The 24,519-nt window shown below is 47.1% G+C and overlaps 1 protein-coding gene and 1 long non-coding RNA gene across 2 annotated transcripts in view; both read right to left on the reverse strand.

The window, feature by feature from the left end:
- The window catches only part of LOC137621237 (uncharacterized), an 807,497-nt gene that overhangs the window by 433,071 nt on the left and 349,907 nt on the right, over nt 1-24,519 (reverse strand). The window lies entirely within an intron of this gene.
- LOC137620449 (Na(+)/citrate cotransporter-like) overlaps nt 1-24,519 on the reverse strand; it is a 135,951-nt gene that overhangs the window by 97,449 nt on the left and 13,983 nt on the right. The window contains exon 5 of the mRNA XM_068350608.1: nt 21,353-21,498. Coding sequence (XP_068206709.1) covers nt 21,353-21,498 — 146 coding nt within the window. The remainder of the gene's footprint in view (nt 1-21,352; nt 21,499-24,519) is intronic.

Here is a 24,519-nt window from a genome sequence, read left to right on the forward strand (position 1 = left end):
ATGACAATCAACCTTGCACCACCTTCCCTTCTTGTACATCTCATAACCTTACTCTTACCCACATTAACTCTCAACTTCCTTCTCTCACACACCCTTCCAAATTCTGTCACTAGTCGGTCAAGCTTCTCTTTTGTGTCTGCAACCAAAACAGTATCATCCGCAAACAGCAACTGATTTACCTCCCATTCATGGTCATTCTCGTCTACCAGTTTTAATCCTTGTCCAAGCACTTGAGCATTCACCTCTCTCACCACTCCATCAACATACAAGTTAAATAACCACAGCGACATCACAAATCCCTGTCTCAGCCCCACTCTCACCGGAAACCAATCACTCACTTCATTTCCTATTCTAACACATGCTTTATTACCTTTGTAGAAACTTTTCACTGCTTGCAACAACCTTCCACCAACTCCATATAACCTCATCACATTCCACATTGCTTCCCTATCAACTCTATCATATGCTTTCTCCAGATCCATAAACGCAACATACACTTCCTTACCTTTTGCTAAATATTTCTCGCATATCTGCCTAACTGTAAAAATCTGATTCATACAACCCCTACCTCTTCTAAAACCACCCTGTACTTCTAAGATTGCATTCTCTGTTTTATCCTTAATCCTATTAATCAGTACTCTACCATACACTTTTCCAACTACACTCAACAAACTAATACCTCTTGAATTACAACACTCATGCACATCTCCCTTACCCTTATATAGTGGTACAATACATGCACAAATCCAATCTACTGGTACCATTGACAACACAAAACACATATTAAACAATCTCACCAACCATTCAAGTACAGTCACACCCCCTTCCTTCAACATCTCAGCTCTCACACCATCCATACCAGATGCTTTTCCTACTCTCGTTTCATCTAGTGCTCTCCTCACTTCCTCTATTGTAATATCTCTCTCATTCTCATCTCCCATCACCGGCACCTCAACACCTACAACAGCAATTATATCTGCCTCCCTATTATCCTCTACATTCAGTAAACTTTCAAAATATTCCGCCCACCTTTTCCTTGCCTCCTCTCCTTTTAACAACCTTCCATTTCCATCTTTCACTGTCTCTTCAATTCTTGAGCCAACCTTCCTTACTCTCTTCACTTCTTTCCAAAACTTCTTCTTATTCTCTTCATATGAATGACCCAGTCCCTGACCCCACCTCAGGTCAGCTGCCCTCTTTGCCTCACGTACCTTGCGCTTTACTTCCACCTTTTTCTCTCTATATTTTTTATACTTCTCTATACTATTACTCTGCAGCCATTCTTCAAAAGCCCTCTTTTTCTCTTCCACTTTTACCTTCACTCCTTCATTCCACCATTCACTGCCCTTCCTCATGCTGCCTCCCACAACCTTCTTGCCACACACATCACTTGCAATCCCAACAAAATTTTCTTTTACTAACTTCCACTCCTCCTCTAAATTACCAGTTTCTCTTACTCTCCCTTCGTCATATGCCATTTTCAACCTTTCCTGATATTTACTTTTTACCCCCGGTTTTATTAGCTCTTCAACCCTCACTAGCTCCCTTTTACATCCACCTACTCTATTCCCCCACTCTTTTGCTACAACTAATTTTCCTTCCACCTAAAAATGATCAGACATACCGTTAGCCATACCCCTAAACACGTGCCTGTCTTTCAATCTTCCAAACATTCTTCTAGTTATCAACACATAATCCATTAATGCCCTTTCTACTACTCTTCCATTTGCCACTCTTACCCATGTATACTTGTTTTTATCTTTCTTTTTGAAAAAGCTAGCACTTATTACCATCTCTTGTTCAACACACACATATCTACCAGTCTCTTACCACTCTCATTTTCACCTGGTACGCCATATTTCCAAATGACACCTTCTACCTCTCCAGCGCCCACTCTAGCATTTAAGTCACCCATAACAACTGCATAATTCCTTCTACCCAGTCCTTCTACACACCTAGTTAATTCATTCCAGAACTCATTCCGCTCTTCTTCACATTTCTCACTACCTGGCCCATACGCACAGACAAACGCCCAACATTCCCTACTCAACCTAACCCTTACCCACATTAACCTAGATGATATCTCCTTCCATTCCACTTCTTTACCTGTCATCCATTCACTCAGCAATAAAGCCACACCCTCTCTCGCTCTTCCCCTTTCAATCCCAGACACTCTACCAGACATTTCACCAAACATCACTTCACCCTTTCCTTTGATCTTTGTCTCACACAAGGCCAACACATCCATCCTTCTATTCCTAAACATACTTTCAATCTCACATCTTTTACTCTCTATCGTACTACATCCACGCACATTCAAACACACCAAAACTAGAATGCGGGGAGCAGTCACTCTTCCCCCAGCTCCATCTCTTTGTTGACGTCTCGCAGGATTATATACAGGAGAGGGGGTTCCCAGCCCCTTCGTCCCGTCCCTTTTAGTCGCCTCTTGCGACACGCAGGGATAACGTTAGCGCTATTCTAATTGTTTTTATGCCCCCGCAGCCACAGGGGGCATAATTTTAATATTGTAGGGTAAATGGAAACTGATTTCAAATAAGAATATTGACGAAATATTATTCTATCAATACAGGATTGGGTTCAGCAAATACCTGGGCAGGGATACCCAAGATATATTGGAAATAACTACTAGTATAATATATATGATATTTTCATAATAAAATAAATTTTTGAATATACTTACCCGCTGGTTATATAAAGAGCTGAAGTCCCCTGACGCCCTGGCAGAAATTCAAATTCTCACTCTATCGAAGATACGGCAGGTGTACAACCGCACCCTAGCGGTAGCTCAGGTGGAACAACACACCAACTCCATGCCTCATAGCAATACCATAGGTAGTCTCTAGAGGGGAGGAGGGTGGGTGTTAAATTTATATAACCAGCGGGTAAGTATATTCAAAAATTTATTTTATTATGAAAATATAATTTTTAAATATAAAACTTATCCGCTGGTTACATAAAGAGCTGATTGACACCCATTGGTGGCGGGTCAGAGACAGCTACATATTGAAAATTCACTTAAGGGTTACATACAACAAACTTAAGCAGTTCTCACCTGATAAGGAAGCTGACAGCAATGATACTCTGCCTCATTTCGTCCATGGGCATCGAGGGTTTCCGAACTGCACACCACAGAGCGTCTGAGTTACCCCTCAGATTCTTAGTCCTGTCCACATAAAGCCGTAACGCTCTAACTGGACAGAGTACCCTTTCTAATTCACCTCCAGCCAAATCAGAAAGGTTAGAAATCTCAAAGGATTTGGGCCATGGCCAAGTAAGGTTTTCATTCTTGGCCAGAAACCCCAGTTGCAAAGAACAAATGGCTTTTCCATTCCGAAAACCAATGTTCCTGCTTAAAGCGTGTACCTCAATAACTCTTTTAGCAGTGGCAAGGGTAACCAGAAAATGACAAATTCGAAGATAATTTGTATTTTTCCTAACCATACAAACCTTAGCTATTTACAAAGGGTTTACTTTAAGCGCAGCTGAAATGACGAGCCAATAGTTTTAACGAGGGTTAATTACCCCCGCGCTAGTTAGCGGGGGGTGGGGAAGGGTAGCTTGCTACCCCTCCCCCCTCCACACACCGGTGACTTGCTTCACTTCACTTAGAGGTAGGACTTGACTTGGGGGTTAGGGATGGCGGGCACATATGTGTAAATAGCTAAGGTTTGTATGGTTGGGAAAAATACAAATTATCTTCGAATTTGTCATTTGTTCCGTAACCGAAATACAAACCACGCTATTTACAAAGGGTGACTTACCCCTTAGGAAGGGTGGAAAGTCCCCAGCCTTACTGACTTAGGCTTGCCCGGGGGCTCGATCCCTCAGTGAGCAGCACTAGAGAGAGGGAGCCCCTGTACCTCACAAGTTCCTAGCATCGCTAGGAACGAGTGGCCTACATAAGCAGTGTGAGGAGGAGAGTGTGACTCGTCCTATGAAGTTGACCTTGAGACCTTCAGATAGGAATTATAGGATAGGACGTTCCCCATACAACCTCGTCAGGGTATGGGAGACGCAACAGTATTAAGCTTAATACTAGGAGCACAAAGAAGCATGGGTTACCTGCAGAGGTCGAGGTCGGCTATGCGAGGACCAGGATGCTGCTTCCCCAAGAGAGGGGAGAATGAAGAAAGAAGTAAGGGTCAGACATACTCTTTCATTCACGCAGACTAAGACCGGGTAACAACGCCCTCAACCTACTGCTACTTGTCCAAAAAGGAGCCTGAGGTTAGACCAGCTGTTGTGCAGCCACCACAGGGACGATAGAAAAGGTATCGAGGCTCCTGTGGGTCACTTCTTGCAGGTAGTGGGCTGTGAAGGTCGTTTGATGCTTCAAGACCCCAGCTTGAAGTACCTGCGTCACAGAGAAGTTTCTCTTGAAGGCCAGGGATGTAGCAATACCCCTGACATCGTGGGCCCGAGGGCGACGTGACGGAGGAGGGTCAGGATTCAGGGCATGGTAGATAACCCTTCGAATCCAAGCTGAGATGGTGTTCCTGGTGACCCTCCTCTTTGTCCTGCCTGTGCTCACAAACAAAGCTCGCACATGAGGACGGACTGCAGCCGTTCTCTTCAAGTAGTGCCTCAGACACCTCACTGGACATAGTAGCAGCTGGTCTGGGTCATTTGTTACAGAACGGAGACTCGCGATCCTGAAAGAGTCGAACCGAGGATCCGGCAATCCAGGATTCTGAGTCTTGGCCACAAACTCAGGGACGAACCTGAACGTTACCTCCCCCCATCCCCTTGAATGGGCGATGTCGTACGAGAGACCATGAAGTTCACTAACTCGCTTGGCCGAGGCCAAGGCGAGTAGGAAAGCCGTCCGTCTTCCAAGACAGGTGGCGATCGGAGGCCTGGCGTAATGGCTCGAAGGGAGGTCTCTTAAGAGACCTGAGGACTCGAACCACGTTCCAAGGAGGGGGTCTCACTTCCGACTGGGGGCAGGTAAGCTCATAGCTACATATGAGTAAAGAGAGTTCTAGCGATGAAGAAATATCCACGCCCTTCAATCTGAAGGCCAAGCTTAAGGCTGAGCGATAGCCTTTCACTGCCGAGACAGAAAGGCGCATTTCTTCTCGCAGATACACGAGGAAGTCCGCTATTGCTGGAATAGTGGCATCGAGTAGAGAGATACCCCTTCCACGACACCAACCACAAAAGACTCTCCACTTTGCTTGGTAGACTCCCTCAGAGGACCTTCGCAGGTGCCGAGACATTCTCTCCGCAACCTGTTGCGAAAAGCCTCTCTCCGCGAGGAGACGCTGGATAGTCTCCAGGCGTGAAGCCGAAGCAAGGCTACGGCCCTGTGAGGGACGCCGGAGTGGGGTTGTCTGAGAAGCTCGTGTCGTGGAGGAAGCTCCCTTGGGAGTTCCGTCAGGAGTTGCAAAAGGTCCGGAAACCATTCCGCGTGATGCCATAGCGGAGCTACTAGAGTCATGGAACAGTTGACCGATAGTCTGGTCCTGTTGAGCACCCTTCTCATCAGACAGAATGGTGGGAAGGCGTACACGTCGATGTTGTCCCACGGTTGCTGGAAAGCATCTTGCCAGAGTGCCTTGGGGTCCGGGACTGGTGAGCAGTACAGGGGCAGCTTGAAGTTCAAGGCTGTCGCGAACAAGTCCACAGTCGGGGAACCCCACAAAGTCAGGACTTTGTTGGCTATCTGAGGATCCAAAGACCACTCGGTACTCACTATCTGCGAAGCCCTGCTCAGACTGTCGGCGAGCACATTCCTCTTGCCAGGAATGAAGCGAGCTGATAGTGTTATCGAGTGGGTTTCGGTCCACCTCAGAGTCTCTACTGCAAGATGGGATAGCTGTTGCGAAAAAGTGCCTCCCTGCTTGTTGATATAAGCCACTACCGTGGTGTTGTCGCTCATCACCACCACGGAGTGACCCGCCAGGGACCGTTGGAACTGCTGAAGAGCCAGAAAAACGGCCTTCAATTCTAGCAGGTTGATGTGTAGGCACTTTTCTGATTCTGACCAAAGGCCTGAGGCCCTCTGGTTCAGAACGTGCGCCCCCCCCACCCTTCTATTGACGCGTCCGAAAACAGAGTCAACTCCGGGGGGAGGACGAGAAGACTCACTCCCTTCCGCAGGTTCTCGTCGGCCAGCCACCACCGCAAGTCCGTCTGTTCCAGAGACCCCATTGGGATCAGAATGTCCGGGGAATCGGATCCTTGATTCCACCGGGACTTGAGCCGCCATTGAACGGATCTCATCCTGAGGCGGCTGTTTGGAACCAGACGGGCCAGGGTGGATAGGTGGCCTAAGAGACGCAACCACGATTGGGCGGGGAGTTCTTTTCGCCTGAGGAAAGGTTCCGCCACCCTCCTCAGCCTTGCTATCTGGTCGTCTGATGGAAAGGCTTTGTGGAGATTGGTGTCTATCAACATACCTAGATAAACCTGTCGTTGGGACGGCTGCAGAGAGGACTTCTCGAGGTTTACCACGATCCCCAGATCCTGGCAAAGATCCAGAAGCCTGTCTCGGTGCCGAAGAAGGGTCGACTCCGAGTCTGCTAGGATCAGCCAATCGTCCAGGTAACGAAGGAGACGAATGCCGTTCCTGTGCGCCCAAGATGAAATCAGGGTGAACACTCTGGTGAACACCTGAGGAGCTGTGGAGAGACCGAAACACAGCACCTTGAACTGGTAGATCTTGTTGTCTAGGCAGACTCTCAGGTACTTCCTGGAAGACGGATGGATTGGGATCTGGAAGTACGCGTCCTTTAGATCCAGTGTACACATGAAGTCTTGTGGTCTCACCGCAAGTCTGACTGTGTCTGCTGTCTCCATGCTGAACTGGGTTTGTCTGACAAACCTGTTCAGAGCTGAGAGATCGATGACGGGTCTCCAGCCTCCAGTAGCCTTCTTTACAAGAAAGAGTCGACTGAAGAAGCCTGGGGAGCCGTCCACGACCTCCTGGAGAGCACCCTTCTCGAGCATGGTCTCGACTTCGGCCTGACGGGCCAGCCCCTTTGCCGATCCCGTGGCATAGGAGCTCAACGACACTGGATTCGCTGTCAGGGGAGGTTGAGATGTCGTGAACGGGACGCGATAACCTTGGCCGATCACTAAGACTGTCCAAGCATCAGCCCCGTGTTGCTGCCACCTGCGGACGCAACGCTGAAGGCATCCCCCCACAGGTGGACATGCTGAGGGACTGCCACCCCTAGGGCTTGCAGCCGCGGCTGCCACCCCTAGGAGTCTTGCCTCCCCTGGAGGACTTACCGCCCCTCTTGACCTTGGCTGGAAAGGGCTGGGGCTTAGACACCACTCTCTTAGCTGCCGGTGCCTGTTTGGGAGCCTTACGAGGCTGTTGCTGCTGTTGTGGCGGGGCTGGAGGCTTATAGGGCCGAGTAGTAAGGGCCCTGTGGAGGAGGGAGTCCGTGCTGGATTTCCTCCACCTCTCAGCCGTTCGCTCCATGTCTTGAGGCTCAAACAGGCTCTCCCCCAGAAGGGAAGCATGTCGGAGCCTACACACATCTACGGCGGGGACCTTCGGATGGAATCTCTCGGACACAGCATCGCGACACTTCAACACCGAGTTGGCCCACAGGGTGGTAACCTGGTGCGCCAAAAACTCGATGGAGCGGGTGCCCGAGAGCAAGAAGGTCTCTAGGGCCTTCCTATTGGTCTCCTTGGACAAGTCCTCCGATCGCAATAGGATGCCCAGAGATCCTAGCCAGAAGTCCTGCCACGAAGTGGCCTGCATGGCACACTTAGCGACCTTCTCGTGGTTAAGGATCTCTGCCGCCGAGAACGACACCTGCCGGGCAGAGAGTTTCTCCAAGGGAACTCCCTTCGCCAGCTCCTCCACAGAGTGATGGAGAGGAAGAGCGAGGTTGTGCTCACCCAGGATCTCGAAATACCTCCTCTGCTGAAGGCGAGGAGGAGGGATGAGCTTGTTCCCGGCAGTGGAACGACTGGAGGAGGCAAGAAGTGCGAGCTGAGCGTTGGCCCTAGCCCTGGCACTCTTCAGCCCCCGAGACCAGGGCAGAGCTGCACTGGTCTTAGGGGCCTTCCGAACATCAAACATTTCATCCAGAATCGTGTCTTTGCCTTCACGGGGGGGGGGGGGGGGGGGGGGGGGGGCGATGACTGGATCCGTAAGTCTGTTAAGTTGCCTTATCAGGCTTAGGACCTGCCAGAAGGCATGTTCGGACTCTTGCTGTTCTCCTCCCTGCGGGCTGGCAGATAAGTCTCCTGCCCCAGGAATCTCTTCCTGGGGTGATATGTGGACATTCCCCTGGGTAGTCGTGGGTTCCTGACGAATCCTTGCAGAGGATTTAGGGACGGTCTTGGAATCCTTGGATTCCCTCCTGGGAGGGATACAGGATCCCAACGAGGTTCGAAGGGCCCCTTCCTCACGAGACGATTCTCCTGCCTGAAGCGAAGTCTCCCCCCTGGTGCCAAGGGGAAGACTACCGCCCCACTGGACTCACCTGAGGACGGAAAGGCCTCGTCCACGGGAGAAGGAGAGAGTACTCGTGCAGGAGAAGGGACCTTCGCGACCGACCTCTTGGGAACCAACTTCGCCCTGGGGGAAGTCACCACGAAGTCCACTCCTCTCTTTCTCTTCAGCGTAGGAGAGACAGCCGATGGTTTGTTACCCTGGCCGGCGAGTGCTGGTTTCATAACCCTCACTAACGCCCGTGCCAGCGGACCAAACCAAGTCTGCTGCTCCAAGGACACAGAGTCCGAAATCCTCGCTAAAGGGAAAGGGATCGGGCGGTCCTTTGGAGTGGACACGACGGTACCTGCCTGAAAAGAAGGTGGGGAAGAATGCTGTACTAACCTCTCTTCGTCCTGTACTAGCAACCTGTGTTTGGATGGAGGTGATCCCGAGTGCCGTCTAGGAGAACGCGTTCCTGCTGCTACCACCGGCTGTGGAATTCGCCGCGAACGATGGTCGCGCGAGGGCAAATGGTCGCGCGAAGGCGAATGGTCGCGCGGGAGCGCGGGCTAGCGATCGCGCGGGGCGCTTAGGTGGATGATCGCACGGGCGCGCAGGTGGATGATCGCACGGCGGCACAGGCGAGCGGGCGCGCAGGCGAGTGGTCATGCGGGCGCGCAGGCAAGTGGGCGCGAGGGTGGGCAGGTAAATGAACGCGTGTCCGAGGCGACGAACGCAAGCGTTGGCGCGACGGCGAGGGAACGCGCTGCCGCGTAGGTGAGGAAGATCGCTGGCGATGTAGATCCACAGGCGATCGATGACGAGCTGGTGAGTGCAGTCGCTCAAGTTGGCGATGGCGCGATGTGGTATGTCGACGCACTGGCGTGCGATGGTGAGCAGCATGCGCAGGTGAATGACCGCGTAATGGTAAGCGATGGCGAGCAGCATGCGCAGGTGAATGATCGCGTGATGGGGTGCGATGGTGATCAGCATCCGCAGGAGGGCGATCGTTCAGGGGCGAGCGATGAGGAGCAGCATGCGCAGGAGGGCGATCGTGCAGGGGTGAGCGATGGCGAGTAGCATGCGCAGGTGGCCGATCGCGTGATGGGGTGCGATGGTGATCAGCATGCGCAGGAGGGCGATCGTGCAGGGTCGAGCGATGGCGAGCAGCATGCGCAGGAGGGCGATCGTGCAATGGCGAGCGATGGCGAGCAGCATGCGCAGGCGGGCGATGGCAAGCAGCATGCGCAGGCGGGCGATGGCGAGCAGCATGCGCAGGCGGGCGATCGCGCGATGGCGAGCTAGAAGCTGGCGAACCATGTTCCTTCAGGAGCGTTGGAGAACGTTGGCGCGCTAGCTGTCGCTGTTGAATAGGCGATACTAAGATCGCCTGTGCGCGCTGGCAAGCAGGTGAACGCTGGCGAGGAGGTAATCGCTGGCGAGCTGGAGATCGCTGGCGAGCAGAAGGTCGACGCGTGTCATGTGAAAGGACAGGTGGCGCGGCGCGTTCACGAGCAGGAACTGGGAGATCGCTGGCGCGTTGGCGAACATGTGTTTTTGACACACGCGCAGCACGATGTTGCGTAGCCACAGGACCAGGCAGATGGTGAGCAGGGAGTTCAGCAGGAACTAAAGGGTGGTCAGAGACCGCAGGGCGAAGGTCCTCAAATGAGCGCTGGCGCTCGGAAGAGAGCTGACGAGCAGGAGAGCGCTGGCGAGGGGGGCGAACATCAGGAGAGAGCCGACGAGCAGATGAGCGTCGGCGAGCAGGAGAGTCTTGGCGAGCAGGAGAGCGCTTGTGCGCTAGCACTGCTCGCGTAAGGGAAGGATCCCTTAGCCCCGAAGGGACCGTTGCCCGTCGGGTGACGAGTTCTCCAGAAGGCGAAGATCTGGCAGGAGATGGTGAGCGGTCTGCAGAGAGGTTCAAGGAGGGCGGAGCTGTAGGTTGAGGCTGACGAGGAGAGTCCCCCCCCGGAGGATGAAGACCCAAAAAGGCGCCTATTAGTCCCCCTGTATGGGGAAGGGAGGCCCTTGTGGCGTAGTGGACAGTGAGCCTTACGGCGGAGGCGGCCTCAGGGGAGATCGTCGGAAATATCGGTCCTCCGAAGGGGAGTCTCCGTTAAAGCACTTCCCTCAGAAGGAAGCCGAGCAGCAGCCGAGACCGAAGGACTCACTTCCCCCTTCGAAGGATGTACGGAAGGAGGAGGATAGCCTTTAGCACCATCACCCGCAACCGCACCTGCGGAGGAAGGCCCAGCCACGTCGGAGGCCTCTGTCACCACGACGTCGACAATAGACAGAGGGTCTACCTCTGCTACCACCGGCGATTGCTTAACAGCGGCCCCCAACGAGACAAGGTCAATAAGAGCGACCCTGGAGGGCAAGCCCTTAAGCCCCAGGGACGACCAAATCTGCAAAAGATCATCACTGGATAAGGCATTATCAATAACCTCCCCCGGAGGAGGAGGGGGAACTGCCTCGCTATGGGAGGCGACGCCCTCTCCCCCCACCGAAGGTCGGGAAACAGAACAAATGCCTGCGCTCCCACTCGGCTGACTCTCCTTAGGAGGCGGACGAGGGGGAGCTTCGGAGGAGGTTTGGGCAGCGGAAGAAGAGTCCCGAGAACCTTCCTCCTTCAAGGCTAACCCCGGAGGATAACGGTCTCTCTTGGACTTCTTCTTACGCCGACGGCCAAACCTCTCCCACTGGGAGGCAGACCACTCCCTGCACTCAAGGCACATGTTCTCCTGGTCACACCGTCGGCCCTGACATTAAGGGCAGAGGGTGTGTGGATCCGTATTAACGTCCGACATGAAAGTCCCACAAGGACGACCGGCAACTCCAGGGCATGTACGCATTGTAAAGAAATAACTGAAGGTCAACTTCCAACCAACACACACGCTGAAAAGAAAAAGCAGAAAATTAAAGGCTGTCACGAAGGCGATGAGCAGACACGTCTGATCACCGCCGAGCCAAAAGTGAAGTGAAGCAAGTCACCGGTGTGTGGAGGGGGGAGGGGTAGCAAGCTACCCTTCCCCACCCCCCGCTAACTAGCGCGGGGGTAATTAACCCTCGTTAAAACTATTGGCTCGTCATTTCAGCTGCGCTAAAAGTAAACCCTTTGTAAATAGCGTAGTTTGTATTTCGGTTACGGAACAAAAGTGTTTTAAAGGTTAAATCCTTAAATGAAACCGAGTGTAAAGGCTCAAATCTGTCACTCATGAGAAATTTAAGGACAACATCCAAATTCCAGGCAAGGGGAGCTGTTTGAATCTTCTTGGTTGTATCAAAAAACCTAAATAAATCTTGTAGATCCTTATTATTAGAAAGGTCTAGGTTCCTGTGTCTAAAAACCGTTGCCAACATACTCCTGTAACCTTTAATAGTAGATGACGAGAAGTTATGTTTAAATTTAAGGTCTAATAAAAAATCTGCTATCTGGGTAAGAGAGGTACTGGAAGAGGAAATCGCGTTAGTCCTACACCACTCTCTGAATAACTCCCACTTGGACTGATACACCTTGATGGTTGAAGACCTCCTTGCCCTCGCAATTGCCTTGGCTGCCTTCTTCGAAAATCCTCTAGCTCTAGCGAGTTTTTCTATAGTCTGAAGGGCAGTCAGACGTAGAGCTCGGAGGTTTAGATGATTTCGGGCCAAGTGAGGTTGTCTGAGAAGATCGGGTCTTATGGGAAAGCTTCTCGGGAAATCTACCATCCATTCCAGTACCTCTGGAAACCAGCTCCTTGATGGCAGAATGGAGCTATCAGTGTCATTCTGGTCTCTTCGTGGGAAATGAACTTCTGAATCACTTTGTAAAGAATCTTGAACGGAGGGAAAGCATAAACCTCCATGGGTGACCAGTTCATCAGAAAGGCGTCTATGTGCAAGGCTTCGGGATCCGGAACCGGAGAGCAGTAACACTCCAGCCTTTTTGACTTTGAGGTGGCAAAGAGATCCACGAGAGGTCGACCCCATAACCGCCACAGACTCTTGCAGACGTCCGGGTGTAAAATCCACTCTGTGGAGAGAACCTGACCTCCCCTGCTGAGTCTGTCTGCGCTCACATTGTTGACCCCATGGATGAATCGAGTCAAAAGAGTCACCTTCCTTTCCTCTGCCCAAACGAGAAGAAGTCTTGCAATCTCGTACAGAGGCGAAGAGTGGGTCCCGCCTTGTTTCACAATATAGGCCAGAGCTGTCGTGCTGTCCGCATTGACTTGGACCACTTTGCCCCTGATCTGCTTCTCGAAGCCTATGAGAGCCAGATGAATAGCCAAAAGCTCCTTTTGATTGATGTGGAGAGATGTTTGCTCCACAGTCCAAGTCCCCGAAAGCTCCTTCTTCTCTAGAGTGGCTCCCCACCCCGAGTTGCAGGTGTCGGAACACAACACGAGGTATGGGCTCTTCTGAAGTAAAGACAAGCCTTCTTTCAGTCTGGGCTCGTTGAACCACCATTGAAGATGAGACTTGATGGAAACCGAGATGGGAATGCAATCCCTGTCGAGGTTGTCCCCTTTCTTCCAATGGCGATTGAGATGAAACTGAAGAGGACGCAAGTGCAACCTCCCCAGGGTCACGAACTTCTCTAATGATGAGAGAGTCCCCAGAAGGCTTTTCCAATCTCTTACAGAGCAAAGTTCTCTCTTCAGGAAAGTTTGGACTTTTAGGAGGGCTGCCTGAATTCTCACCGACGATGGAAAAGCCCGAAAACTCCGGCTGTGAATCTCCATCCCCAAATAAAGAATCTCCTTAGGATGGAGTCAGTTGCGACTTTTTCGAGCTCACCAGGAGGCCCAGTTCTCTGGAGAGATCCAAAGTCATTTTGAGGTCCTTCAAACAACAATCGGCTGAGGAGGCTCTTATCAGCCAATCTTCCAGATACAGAGAGGCTCTGATTCCCCTCGAATGCAGCATGCTTGCCACATTCAGCATGATCTTGGTAAACAATAGAGGAGCCGTGCAGAGTCCGAAACAAAGAGCCCTGAACTGGAAGACCTTGTTTCCGTCCATGAACATCAGATAACGTCTGCAGCTGGGATGAATCGGAAGGTGGAAATAGGCGTCCTGAAGATCTATAGAGACCATCCCATCGTCCTTCCTCACAGCCGCCAGAACTGTCTTCTGAGTTTCCATAGTGAACGTCGAATTTTGGACGTAACCATTTAGCACACTTACGTCCAGAACCGGTCTCCACTCCCCGGAACTCTTGGGTACTCGGAAAAGGCGGTTGTAAAACCCCGGAGACGTAACATCCTGCACTTCCTCTATTGCTTGCTTCTCTAATAAAAGAGACGTCTGAAGACGCATGGCTTGCTTCTTCGGTCCCTCTCTGTATTTGGGCGAAAGATCCACCGGATCTGTGACTAAAGGAGGATTTGCCAGGAAGGGGATCTTGTAACCCTCCTTTAACACTTGGACGGACCAGGGGTCCGCTCCATTTCTCTCCCAAGCCTCCCAGAAGTGAGTCAACCTGGCACCCACTGCTGTCTGAAGGAAAGGGCAGTCAGACTTTACCTCGGCCGGACTTTCCCCCTCTGCCTCTAGGTTTCCTTCCTTCTGGTTTGAAAGAACCCCTTCCAGAGGATTTCCCATGAAAGGACTGAGAAGGTCGAAAACCAGAAGAGGAGTCCTTAGGCTTACGAGAGGAAAACATCGACGGCAAAACTTTCCTTGTCGTATTAGTAACTAAGTCATACGTGGCCTTCTGCGTGAGAAGTGGCCACTTCGCCTACCAACTCTTGCGGAAATAAGGTATTAGCCAATGGAGCGAAAAGAAGGCCCGTTTTCTGGTAGGGAGACATTCCTGCAGAGAGATAAGAGCACATCGTGGCCCTTTTCTTGAGGATTCCAGCCGTGAACAAGGCAGCTAGCTCGTTGGAGCCATCCCTCACACCTTTCTCCAAGCAGGACGTCAAATGAACCAGTCCACTAGTGTCCATATCCGTCATATCTGAGACCCTCTTACTCAAAGCCCCCAGAGCCCAGTCTAAGAAATTAAACACCTCGAAGGCCCTGAACAGGCCTTTAAGCATATTGATCGAACTCTGGAATACACCACCAAATCTTCGTTTTCCTTAAGGCAAGACGACGAGAAGCATCAACTAAACTTGAGAAATCCCCTTGGGCAGACGAAGGAAAACTCAAGCCCAACACTTCACCAGTCTCGTACCACACACTAGATTTAGAAGCCAACCTAGCGGGTGGAAAGGCAAAGGCCGTCTTGCCAAAAGATTTATTAGAGTCCAACCAGGAACCCATTAATTTCAAGGCCCGTTTAGAGGATCGAGAAAGAACCATCTTGGTATAAACTGGAACTTTGGTAGGTTTACCTAAGATGAACTCAGAAGGCAGAGAACGAGGGGCCACAGGAGTAAACTGATTCGGGAAAATTCCAGTAAGAATCAACATAAACTTGTGAAGATCAACAGCATGTTGATAATGCTTCTCCTCCTCATTCTCAGAGACTTCCTCCATAGGATCGTCCACATCCGACTTTTCCTCAAGTTCGTCTTCTGGCAGTACAGCAACTGCTGCAGCCTGAACCGAAGGAACAAAGTCTGGATGGGATTGCCTGTCAAAGCCAATATCTGCATCCAACTGACGGGGAGAGGTCGAAGTAGATTGACGTGAAACATGGACGGGTAGACGATCTTCGTCAACTAACAACTGCCTAGACCGCTTAGGATCCGACTGCTGTTGACCAGATTGACGCTTGGACTCAGAAGGCAACTGCCGAAGATCGCTGAGTGGACGCGTAGAGTCCGAAAACTGTTGACGCGAACGATCAAAGCTGTCAAGATGTCGACGCTGAGAATCGATGCTTTGATGCGACGCGTCCACAAGTCGTTGACGCGGGCGATACACTACTTCAAAACGTCGACGCGTCTCGTCCACTTGTCGACGCCGATGTTCTTCCACACGACCAGAAGGCGAAAACCGGTCAACCAAACCTCTCTGAAGTGACTCATCAAAATCAACCTGGCGTTGAACACTACGAATGGGAGACCGCCTAAGCGATAACTCGTCAGCACCAGAGACCATCGAACGCCTGTGCGATAACTGGTCTGACGCCTGACGCCCAGACATACCGCCAACACCTGGTTGAAAAGAAATCCATCAACGACGAGAATTGTTCCTTCATAGTCACAAGCATAGACCATTTGGGATCTACAGAACTCCCTAAAGGCATATTCGATCCAACGTCACCACGTATTTCGGGAGAAGAAAGCCAATCTGAAGGAAGAGGGGGAGCATGAATCGTAACAAGGTCTGAATCGGAAGGAATCTTACCCACACGAACACAGTGATCTGGACGTTTAGCCGGAGTGCAAGCGATGGGAGAACGGAAACGTTCCGGTGAGTCCCACGAACTACATCCTGGATGCACAGGCGATTCCCAACGCTGTGAAACATCATGCGTCCGTTTAAGCGGTCTTGACGCGCGACGCCAGATCTCACTCCCCGACCCTTCATCGGAAGACGGGGATAACGCATGAACCTCACCTTTCCTACGATGAGGGTGAACGACCTGAGCTACGGCAACAGGAACGTTCGAGGGGACGTCTGCACGATTGATGACGCTTCTCGTTCCCTTAAGCCGTTCGACATTACTTCTCCCATGGGTTCGAGAGCTCGAAAGAGGTCTTAGGTTAGGTGAACGACAAGATCGTGCAGACGCACCCTCCGCAACACTAAACACATTAGAAACACTTTTTACATTACCGAGAGAGTCACGACTTTTCGGTACACTAACATCAGACACCAAAACACTTTCCACAGTTCCGACAGAATCACGGTTTTTCAGTACCTTTAACTCGGAAAAAATTGTATTTCTATCTGCCGCTAAGGACTCAACTTTCTCACCAAGAGTCAAAATAGCGGTAAACATGTCTTTCATAGTAGGTTCATGATCTACCACCACGGGGGAAGGAATAGGATTGGGAACATTAATATTAGGTAAGGTTCTATCCACAGCTCGTGAAGAACTACGCCTAACTCTATCCCTCTCTACTATGAGATTCAGGGCCTCTGTAATACGGTTTTTCTGCAATAATGTTTTATCTATGAATCTCATAAATATAACGCTTCTTCAGAATGCACATTATATCGACACATAAATTTTGACTCTATTCTGCATTACGTAGGTTGAATAAATTTGGTACTTATAATGTAAAAGTGACGTTTTTTGAAGACGGGCCAACTTACTCAGAGAAAAGGTTTCGAACGCACTCGTTACGTAACTTATGACGGCATTTCTCCCCTCTTTCTCGATCGATGATTGGCTATACGTAACGAAGGCTATACCTCTGCCAACAATGACACAAAAGTTTAAATAAAAGCAAAGCAGTACACCTTTATGAACTCTGAAACCTCTCCACTGATAATTGTCATAATGAACAAACCAACAAAATATGTTAATAAATACAAAAATACTACGATTATTAGTCTAACTCCCAAATAAGTTTCCCAAGAAATTACAGTCTACTTTATAGGTCACAATCAGATTGACAAGGTGTTGGGAAGAGTTGGTAATTTTAAAAAACGTAGTAGACAAGCTTGATTTGATAACTGCTATATCCTATGTCAAGCAATTTTTATTTATTGTCTATCTACCTACCTATTTACTGTAAAAAAAAAATAAATAAATAAAAAAAAATAGACGGTACCGTATTTTGGCTTTAAACCTCCACCAATAATTATCATCAGAATGATGACTTCATGAGGCTCCACCCACTTTGGCCTGGTTATAATTCAGGATAACACTGAAGGCTATCATGGGCATTGTTGGATCAGAAAATTTAAATTCTGGCTATAAAAACTCATTTCTCGAGTAGTTGTAAGAAGTGCTAAATGATCCTCAAGGATCCCAGCAGTTGGCCTAAACGTTTAATTCATTTATACTACTGTTGCGGCACTACTGCTACAGTAGTATTACTACGCTAGCACAGATACCCCACCCACATTTATGTATCGTTCCGCCATTCATAAAGTCTGTAATTTTTTTTTTTTTTTACTGTGCAATAAGCCATGGCCTCCTCAGAAATTAAGTTTAACATTAGATGATAGGTTATTTCATTAAGCTGACAAATTATGGCAACTGGGTATGTTATTGCCGATGTTGAAGCTAAAGATAAAGTATGGTATCATTCCTTTATTGCAATATCATCTTTACTACTATTTGTTTTGCTACATATAGTAATTATTTTAAAGGATAAATGAATTATGTTCACTTTACTTCTATAAATTCCCATTAGATGTACAAATAAAACTCCTAAAACTATTCCTGATTTATTTACAAAATGCAGTCATGCCCAAAACATATATGGTCGCACGGCCTAAGAAGAAGAAAAAAAATTATATCGGATGATCCGTTGGTCTGGTGGAGAGTTTAGCACAAAATTCTTATTTTAACAAAAATAGTTATATAAAGTCTGTTTACATACAATCTCTCTCTTTCTCTATCTCTCTCTTGGTGGCATAGTGAATAGTTAATGGAAATGTTCAAAAGCCTGAATGATATTACAAGTATTATAATCATGTTACGCTAAATACAAATCAGACCTTAAATATTGGATTTAAACTAAAAACTGAATAATTACCTATTCAGGCTATAGTAAATATGGCCACGGGCTTTCTCTTGACTGTATAAAGTTGCAAGTCGTAAGACTAATGCAGTTTTGCAACCAAGGGAGCAATTCCAAATCATGTTAGCCATTCTTGACTTATGGTTTTCAGAGCCGATGGAACAAGGTGAATGGGTGTCTGGTGGATGGGTGGGGCAAAATTTTGTCAAAAGGTGTTTACTTCGCTTACGTAATGAATGTTTTCAACTCTTGTCTCGTAATCACTGGCCATGGTGTCGGCTACATCATTTTTACTCTATAGAAATTAAAACTATCGGGTTTAGGTTATTGATAATGCTGACAAAATTTGTGTGTGGTTGTAAAATATACATATGTCAACTTTCAGCTACATCCGATGCTTTGATAAGGAGCAAAGTCCAAAAAACCGTGTTACAGAGGCCCTGAATCTCATAGTAGTCTCCTAACATAACGATCGTATGTTACAAAATCATCATCAGTTAAAGAAAGACACTCACTACATCTATCATCAAATGAATAAAATTTACCCCTACATTTCACACAAATATTATGAGGATCAATAGATCCTTTAGGAAGTCGAGTACGACACCCTTCACTAACACACCTACGTAAAGCAGGGGAGGAGTCGGCCATTTTGAATGGTTACGTGATAGACCGACGAGCAAAAAATAAGGGAAATATTGATAAAGATAACCTCAAACAAAAAGATTTCAAGATTAGAAACAAGAGAAAACAATTAACGATAGCTTAAACTCAGAAAAGAACGTTGTACATCACCAAACAACTTCCCAAGAGAGTAAAACCACGAGAGCGAACTTCAATATGTCAGCCAGCTATGGCGGCAGAAGAAAAACTGGAGTTGGTGTTTTGTTCCACCTGAGCTACCGCTAGGGTGCGGTTGTACACCTGCCGTATCTTCGATAGCGCGAGAATTTGAATTTCTGCCAGGGCGTCAGGGGACTTCAGCTCTTTATATAACCAGCGGGTAAGTTTTATATTTAAAAACATTAGTTTTCCATCTGCCGTATATACTATACTGCAAATATAATGACTACCTGTATAGACATATACTGTAGTTCAGCCGGCATGTTGCCAGATTAGCTAGCTCTTGCCGGAACATCTAGCATGCTAGCTAAGAGAGAGAGAGAGAGAAAGCATGGAGTGAAGGCTATCTATTACTGTGTATGTATACAGTAATAAAGGATGTAAAAGTCTAATTTTACTGCCTTTCTCCGAAAAGAAGGTTCAAATGGAAGGGGAGAATGTAACATTCAGACTTCCACCTAGCCACAGTACTATTGCCGGCTTCCACCTAGCCACAGTACTATTGCCGGCTTACCACTGTAGACAAGCCTCCGGCAGCACTAGTACAGTCGGCATGCTACCGACTGAGTCAGTACCTATCCGTGCCGGTCTACTGCCGGCCAGAGCAACACGCCGACAACAGAAGTTGTGGCCAGCAATTCAAGGGAGAACTGGAGATCTTTGGTGACAAGAGGGACCTCCCACCCACAGCCGTCATGGCCGCCGGAAGCCGTCAGTCGCTGACAGCCGTCAGCTGAGGAGAGGGGGGTCTGGCTGGCTCCGGCAACCCACCGGCAAAGGTAAGGTAGCAGGACGCCAGCTCAGGAAAGAAAATGGCTCGGCCATCGTAAAAGAACAGAGGGGGGGAGGGTCCTATACGAGGTATGGGAGGGGCCGGCAATGTTGCTGGACCTACACACCTTGAAGAAACTCTGTTTCAGTACCGGCACAACCCCAAGTGGCAGGAGAATCTTCTATTCTCCAGCTTAGGAGGTGCTAATACAGTTAAGAGGACGGCAGTCCATGCCGTTCCTCTCAACAAGGAAGAAACAGAGTTTCAATGCCAGCGCCATCCAAGGCCACAAGAGTATACTACTCTACAGCCTAGGGTGTGCGAGCATAGGACTAGTCTACTAGACCACAGGGAGAAGGTGGCGGCATCATGCAACCAATTCAGGTGTAGTCATGGGAGGGCTAGCCTCCTATGCCGGCAGCTTAGCCGGCAGGGGAATGCAATTCACACCGCCGACCTACTGCCGACAAAAGAAAAAATACTCTTGAGGTTCTGATCGAATCCCAAAACTTGCCGTCTGCTGTTAAGGGATGAGACAGAAAACTCTAGGCTAGTCATGCCTGAATTCGAAATGCAAGGCCGATGCAGAGAGTTGTAGCCTAAGGCTATCTCAGAGGGAAGAGAGATTACCCATAAATCTCTATTCGAGACTAGTAACGGCTAATATAATTCCAGGAGATATCAATCTCCAATGAATGATAACCGATACACAAGAGTAACTGGGGAAATGTCAAAAGTATATGTTGTCTAGGTTGGGTTACCTAGGCAAGGCGAGATCTCGGTTACCTAAAATCACCGAAACTCTGACATATACGATCGACACAGAAAAAGGGAAAATTATGCATATAAATATCTTTACAATATAAAATGCCTAAATAGCTTTCATAATAACAATTAATGATATTTAAACCGGAAATGTCATTCTCCTGACTAAATAACACATGCCCAATGAACAACAGCGCCTATGGCGACACCAGTAACCGGCGTAGATCCAAACACAATAATTACACTAATTTCATTGTGGGGCTGGAACTAAAATACATATTGTAAAGAATGAATACTCAACTTTCTAGATGGAGAAAGAAGCTGTAGAAAGCATAAAGATCCTTAGAAATCGATCGAAAATGTCAGATCAACAGGGAACACCATCGTAGCGAGGCGCTACAAAATAAGGAATGACCGCCAGAGGGAATTGGCACGGTTGTGATACAATAGTAATAGGGGAACCAGGGTAACCTTTAATGTGACTACCCTTCTAATTCTGCCACGCATCCCCCTCGAAGCATAAAGGCTATTCGGGGTGCAGATTGCTATGTGGTTTGTCAAGAATACGTCCCCTGATTATATACGATACCCTTGAGAGTAAATCTTAAGGGTACTCGTGCCAGAAGTTAGAATTCTGTGAAACCTTTGGTTTGATTCTCTGGGAATATCACTGTAGTCATATACACCCTTGGGAAGCTACTAAAGGAACCTTCCATCAAGACGTCATGGCTTGAGCCCAAAAATAGATTTTTCGCTTCGCTCAAAATCCGTTTATGTTACCAAGACCTAGTTACTTGTTAACTTAAATATTATTGACTATTTAAACTAATATGGATTGATAAGTACATATTTTCAAAAGTCATGTATTATCTAGTGATAAACTAAATCAAAACTGACATGGTCAACAATCTAAAAAAAAAAAAAAAAAAATTTCATGCAGACAAAGAGTAATCAACATTTCACCTGATAGACATTTCGGATGTTGGGGACTGGGCATTTTCAGACAAGCTGTAATGGCTGTGCTTCTGGTGAAAAGTGGCCTCTTCCTGCAGAGCTTTTTCCTTAGCGGCCATCTTCTTCTTCATGGGATCTTCATTCAACTCCAGCGTCTGTATATGGAAACATATGTAGGGTGTTAAACAAGGCATCTTTTCAACATATGACTGCCAGACATGGCAGTAAAAATACAATTTTCCATGGCCATCATTGAGAAATTAATCATAGTTACCCTGTCCATTTTCTGGCACTATTATTTTCTGTGACTATCTTTATCGCATTAATACAATGTTTATGACTATTGTTTTGACATTCTGTAACTAATATCAGGAAATGTGCAAGACTATTTGGTATATATGTGGGCAAAGAAGAAAACAATACCTTTAGAAAGACCCAACTCTCACTCCCTTTTACTTTTCCTTGTTTCCTTCCTTCACTGGGCTATTTTTCCTGTTGGAGCCCCTGGGCTTATAGCATCCTGCTTTTCCAACTAGGGTTGTAGCTTAGCAAGTCATAATGATAATAATAATCCTGTCCTCTTTATATGATTCTATTCCATCCAGTATTTTGACAATTATTTTTTATGATACCCTTGTGTGTAATTAAGCTTTGGATCAATTAATATCCCGTGTGCATGAAATACGAACAGAGGAGCGTTCAATAAGTACGAGCCAGACCTGGTGACCAGAAATGTGTTCCAAAGTCCTTCATAGTTTACAGTATAAATGCAACAGAGATGTCCACACGATACATTGTTGGGCCCAAAATTGACGAGGCGAGTGCTTTGTATCCATGGGTCAATGATTATCAATGTTCTAACGGTGGCCTTGTAATTCCTTAACGTATCAAAGACAGAGTAACCTTCTGTATATTATGCCAAAGTTTATAGATAGCAAAAAAGATCAAGTGGAAGAATAGCAGTCTGAGAACTGAAGATGACATCAAAGTACACTAAATACTTGGCTGTGGATGATCTTAAATATCTAAATTTAATAACTCAATGGCTATCATTGACCTGCTTTTAAAAGCTTTGAATTGGCTTCCAAGGCAACACACACGCGCCCATACTCACACACACATTCTAAAAACTCTGAAGCTTAACCTAGGGAAAATTCAGCTTGCTTTCAAGATAGAAGATACAAACTCTCTCTCTCTCTCTCTCTCTCTCTCTCTCTCTCTCTCTCTCTCTCTCTCTCTCTCTCTCTCTCTCTCTCTCTCTCTTCAAAGAGCATTCTTATAGTATCTAAGTACATACACGGCAATGTTATTTCATGATATAAACCCATAACAATTAGAGAGTACTTTAAGTCATCCTTCAAATCATTCTCCTAAAACGGTAATTGATGGATTCACTAGCTTGGCTACGACCTTCCTCTGACCACCACAACGCTGGAACATATTGATTGGATTAACAGTTCCCCTTGTGTTGTTCTATTTGTAGGTACACTCTTGCTTGCATGTGTAGGCGTCATTACCAATTTATTCTCAAGGTTGTTCAATGGGCTCATTAAAAAAAAAAAAACGAAAGCACTGAGAAAAAATGAAAGATCTGTTGGTGATCAGTTTCCGTTACTAGTTTTGGTTGGTTTATCAACACGGGTTATGATTATTGCTTATTATTACTGTATCTAATTATTATCATTGCTGGTTTTGTTGTTATTATTATCATAGAGAACCCTAGATGGAGATGAAAACTGATAAACAAGTTTGGTCAGAAGGGATAGCACAAATTATCAATTTAAAGCGTTGATGACCAAAGTCACTGTGACGCCATGCTACTCAACCAACCAGTGCCCCTTCTATACAGTTTCCTAAGGGAATCTTATTTCCTTTCCCTTCTTATATTACGGGCGTAGGTTAGCTGAAGGAATTATGTTACCCGTCCCTATTGATAACAGACAGGTTATGACAGAATTCCCTGACTGTGGCTTACGAAGTTGGAAAGGTGAACATTCAGCAACTAGTGAAGGAGATTTCTTCTGAATGTACAATAGTTTAAAATATTATTAGGTTTTAACCTGTTTCAAGTTCCAGTAAGCCAATGTCTAGGCAAAGTTCGAAAAATAAGTTCGATGAACTTTTGCACGTGTGTGTGCCCTTAGGAAAAGTCGGAATACAGTTATGATATTAATACCATTGCGTGCATGTTAGTAATTACTCTTCAGTATTAATTACAATTTATATCTATCTACCATGGCAATTCCCTCAATTCTTGGAGGTAGCCGACAATTAAAAGGAATTACAAAAGGGGATTTTTTTTTTGTCGTTGTTCTTCCTTGCCTGACGAGGGGTTCAGCCGAGTCACTGCCACCTCAATATAGGCAGAGTTCGGCTGGTACTGCTAGGGTGCCACAGCCAACCCTCCCACGTTATCCACCACAAATGAAGCTTCATATGCTGAATCCCCTACTGCTGCTACCTCAGCAGTCACCAGGGGAACCCGAGGTAGCAGCAGGGCCTATCAGAACTTTGGTCACAATCACTCGCCATTCATTCCTATTTCTAACAAGATCTTTTGCTCAATTACAATTACGGGTAATCTTTGGTGAATAAATGATGTTTCCAAAATATATGATGGTATGGGGTGCTATAATAACTTTATGATTTCAAACAAAAAATATAAAAAGCAAAGAACTTTTGTAATGATACGAACAATTTAAAATTGATTGTCAATAGGCCTAGGCCTAAAGCCAGTTTTCACCCCTAGAGTCCTCTCTAACAAATAAGAGTTTATAAATAAAATCATTTCAGAGATAAAAAAAAAATACATATAAGATGTGCTATTAATATTCTAATTATCAACTGTTATTCCAGATTAAAACTAGAATTAGCTACATGTAGAGATTTTTAAAGCATTCATGAAGACAGTGGTAGTTTTAACGTTTGAATGAACGAAAAAGAGGTTTGTTACACCATTTGTTTCTTCCTCACAAGTTTTACATATCCTTCCAGCGTAAACACATTATCCATCCTTAGAACTTGCGAGCATTTTCTATACTGTTCATGAAATAATGCACTGGCCAAGCTTCAAGCATCAGGAACTTTGCAAATTATTCTATGCCCAAAACCCCAAATAGGCTATAAATTTTTGACGATTTTTTTATATCACTCCGAATAAAACGCATCGTACATGA

This window comes from Palaemon carinicauda, chromosome 27 (genome assembly GCF_036898095.1).
Source record: "Palaemon carinicauda isolate YSFRI2023 chromosome 27, ASM3689809v2, whole genome shotgun sequence".
Lineage (NCBI taxonomy): Eukaryota > Metazoa > Arthropoda > Malacostraca > Decapoda > Palaemonidae > Palaemon > Palaemon carinicauda.